Source organism: Chionomys nivalis, chromosome 8 (genome assembly GCF_950005125.1).
Source record: "Chionomys nivalis chromosome 8, mChiNiv1.1, whole genome shotgun sequence".
Taxonomy (NCBI): Eukaryota; Metazoa; Chordata; class Mammalia; order Rodentia; family Cricetidae; genus Chionomys; species Chionomys nivalis.
Genome location: NC_080093.1, coordinates 89,952,451 through 89,955,114, shown reverse-complemented (window position 1 = coordinate 89,955,114; position 2,664 = coordinate 89,952,451). Strand labels below are relative to the sequence as shown.

Sequence of the window (2,664 nt, the reverse complement as noted above, 5' to 3'; positions counted from 1 at the left end):
TCATAAGAAATACCTGTCAATTTTGTCAGTAGATAAAGATTGAAATGGTGATATATTGATGAAGGGAAATATATATAATGTACAAATAGAATGTTCATATTGTTTTTCACTTGATTCTACTTTTTTGCCTCAAGATCCTTTCCATTCAGCCTAGTTACTAAGGTATTTTCAGTGTAAATGAAAGATGAAACTGCATAAAAACGCTCAATTTGTTTTATAAAAATGAATAATTTTTTTTAAAAAAGAATAAAGAAAATCATTACCAATATCACAGTTTTAGTGTTTGCTCTATATCCTTGTCTTTCTTTTTACGCAGCACAAGGTCCTTTTTCTTTTGAAGGGTCTGGATTTAGTTCTTTCCCTGTCAATTATCAGGAGTAGGAAAAACAAATACAGAATCTGATTTGGACAATCAAGAATCTATGCCCTTGAGCACATGCAATATTTATGTTCATGCCCATGGCTGCAGGAAACTGGTCAAGAGTAACTGAGTTCATTCTTGTGAGCTTCTCTTCCCTGCCTACTGAAATACAGATCATTCTCTTCCTGGCATTTCTAGCCATCTACCTAATCACTCTGCTGGGAAACAGCCTCATCATTCTGGTGACATTGGCTGATCCCATGCTGCAAAGTCCAATGTACTTCTTCCTCAGAAATTTGTCCATCTTAGAGATTGGCTTCAACCTAGTCATTGTGCCTAAAATGTTGGGGACCCTTATTGCCCAGGACACAAGCATCTCCTTCCTTGGCTGCGCCATTCAGATGTATTTCTTCTTCTTCTTTGGAGTGGCTGAATGCTTCCTCCTGGCCACCATGGCCTATGACCGCTATGTAGCCATCTGCAGTCCCTTGCATTACCCAGTCATCATGAACCAAGGGACACGGGCCAAACTGGCTGCTGCGTCCTGGTTTCCAGGATTCCCTGTAGCCACTGTGCAGACCACATGGCTCTTCAGTTTTCCATTCTGTGCCAACAACAAGGTGAACCACTTCTTCTGTGACAGTCCACCTGTGCTGAGGCTGGTCTGTGCAGACACAGCACAGTTTGAGGTCTATGCCATTGTAGGCACCATTCTGGTCGTCATGATACCCTGCCTGCTGATCCTGTGTTCTTACACTCTCATTGCTGCATCCATCCTCAAGATTCCATCAGTCAAAGGGAAGCACAAAGCCTTCTCTACCTGTTCCTCACATCTCCTTGTTGTCTCTCTTTTCTATGTGTCTTCAAGCCTCACTTACTTTAGGCCTAAATCAAATAATTCCCCTGAAAGCAAGAAGTTGCTGTCATTGTCCTACACTGTTGTGACTCCCATGTTAAACCCCATCATCTATAGGTGAAGAATGCTCTCAGCCGGACCTTCAACAAGGCCCTGGGTCTCAGAAGCCACATCACATGAAATTGCTCTCCCCTCTTTAAATGTCCACTGGAGTGACACCCACTTGATTAATGGCTGTTAGGAAGCTCAGTAGAGACAAAAGACCATAGAGGTCATTGATATCCATCTATTTTTCTCTGCCTTCCGATTGTGTGAACATTGTTTTCTCACCAGAGTAATTTGAATTTTTGGTACTCTGTAGCAAGTTTGTTCAAGGTATTTATTTTGTGAATAGGTATGAAAGTGATACACATTGTGAACTGTGTGTGACTCCTTCTAATGTGTACTTGGAATCATATACCAGAAAATACAGTAAAAAAAAAAAAGGATCAAAAGTCATCCTGGCCCTTTGTTTGGCTTTAACTAGTCTGGTTCCAGGTAAAAAGAAACATCTCTATTCTTCTACTGCATGATTCTTTTGTAATTTCCTTTTATTTCACTTTCCGCTTAGATAGGCAGTTTGGGACTTCAAACAGAGGAGGGTCAACTACTAATGCCCATGCATATTTACATAGCCTCAACAATGCCATTGGCTCTTCCTAAAGCCTACTTTGTTCAGGTGGAATAACATAGTTTACAGTTCTCCCAATTCCATTTTTAGGCTCTAACCCTTTGTTAAAAACAACTGCAAATAGCCGGGCGGTGGTGGCGCATGCCTTTAATCCCAGCTCTTGGGAGGCAGAGGCAGGCGGATCTCTGTGAGTTCGAAGCCAGCCTAGTCTACAAGAGCTAATTCCAGGACAGGAACCAAAAAGTTACGGAGAAACCCTGTCTCGAAAAGTAAAAAAAAAGAAAAAGAAAAAACAAAAAACAACAACTGCAAATTTTCACATACTATCTGTTATGATACTGTCCTCTGCAGGATTCCCATGGTTCCCTGCAGATGCCAGCACAGGTCCTTCTAAGAGAACTAGTGTATTGAGCTTAGTGACTTTGTATTTTAAATTTATGTACATTGTCAGCATGAAAAGACAAAAGCCCATCACAAGTGAATATGTTAATCAATATTGAGGAGTTCCAATAAAGTCACTGATAAGAGCAAATTAATTTTATGGGTTTGGAAATAAAACCAAAGACATTTAAACAAGTATAACTGGATACAATTCTAAAACCCAAGTATTTGAATATCAGGATTATTGTTTTACAGTGCCATATAATATGTAGAAATTGTTTAGTTCAGAGTCATTGTAAAACAATCTTTTTTAAGGGTGGGTTGAAGGAGAAGTGAGTGGGCAAGAGTATGTTTGAGAAATACATAAAGAGCTTGCATTTAATACACACTTCAACC

The 2,664-nt window shown here is 39.8% G+C and overlaps 1 protein-coding gene across 1 annotated transcript; it reads left to right on the top strand.

The window, feature by feature from the left end:
* The first annotated feature begins 447 nt into the window (after positions 1-447).
* On the top strand, positions 448-1,338 carry LOC130880279 (olfactory receptor 10A5). Its single transcript, XM_057779238.1, has one exon. It carries the CDS (start codon positions 448-450, stop codon positions 1,336-1,338), a length of 891 nt encoding a protein of 296 aa, XP_057635221.1.
* The last annotated feature ends 1,326 nt before the right edge of the window (positions 1,339-2,664 follow it).

Bases quoted from the DNA above. Each gene is read 5' to 3' on its own strand.
- LOC130880279 (XM_057779238.1), top strand. From the start codon at position 448: ATGTTCATGCCCATGGCTGCAGGAAACTGGTCAAGAGTAACTGAGTTC.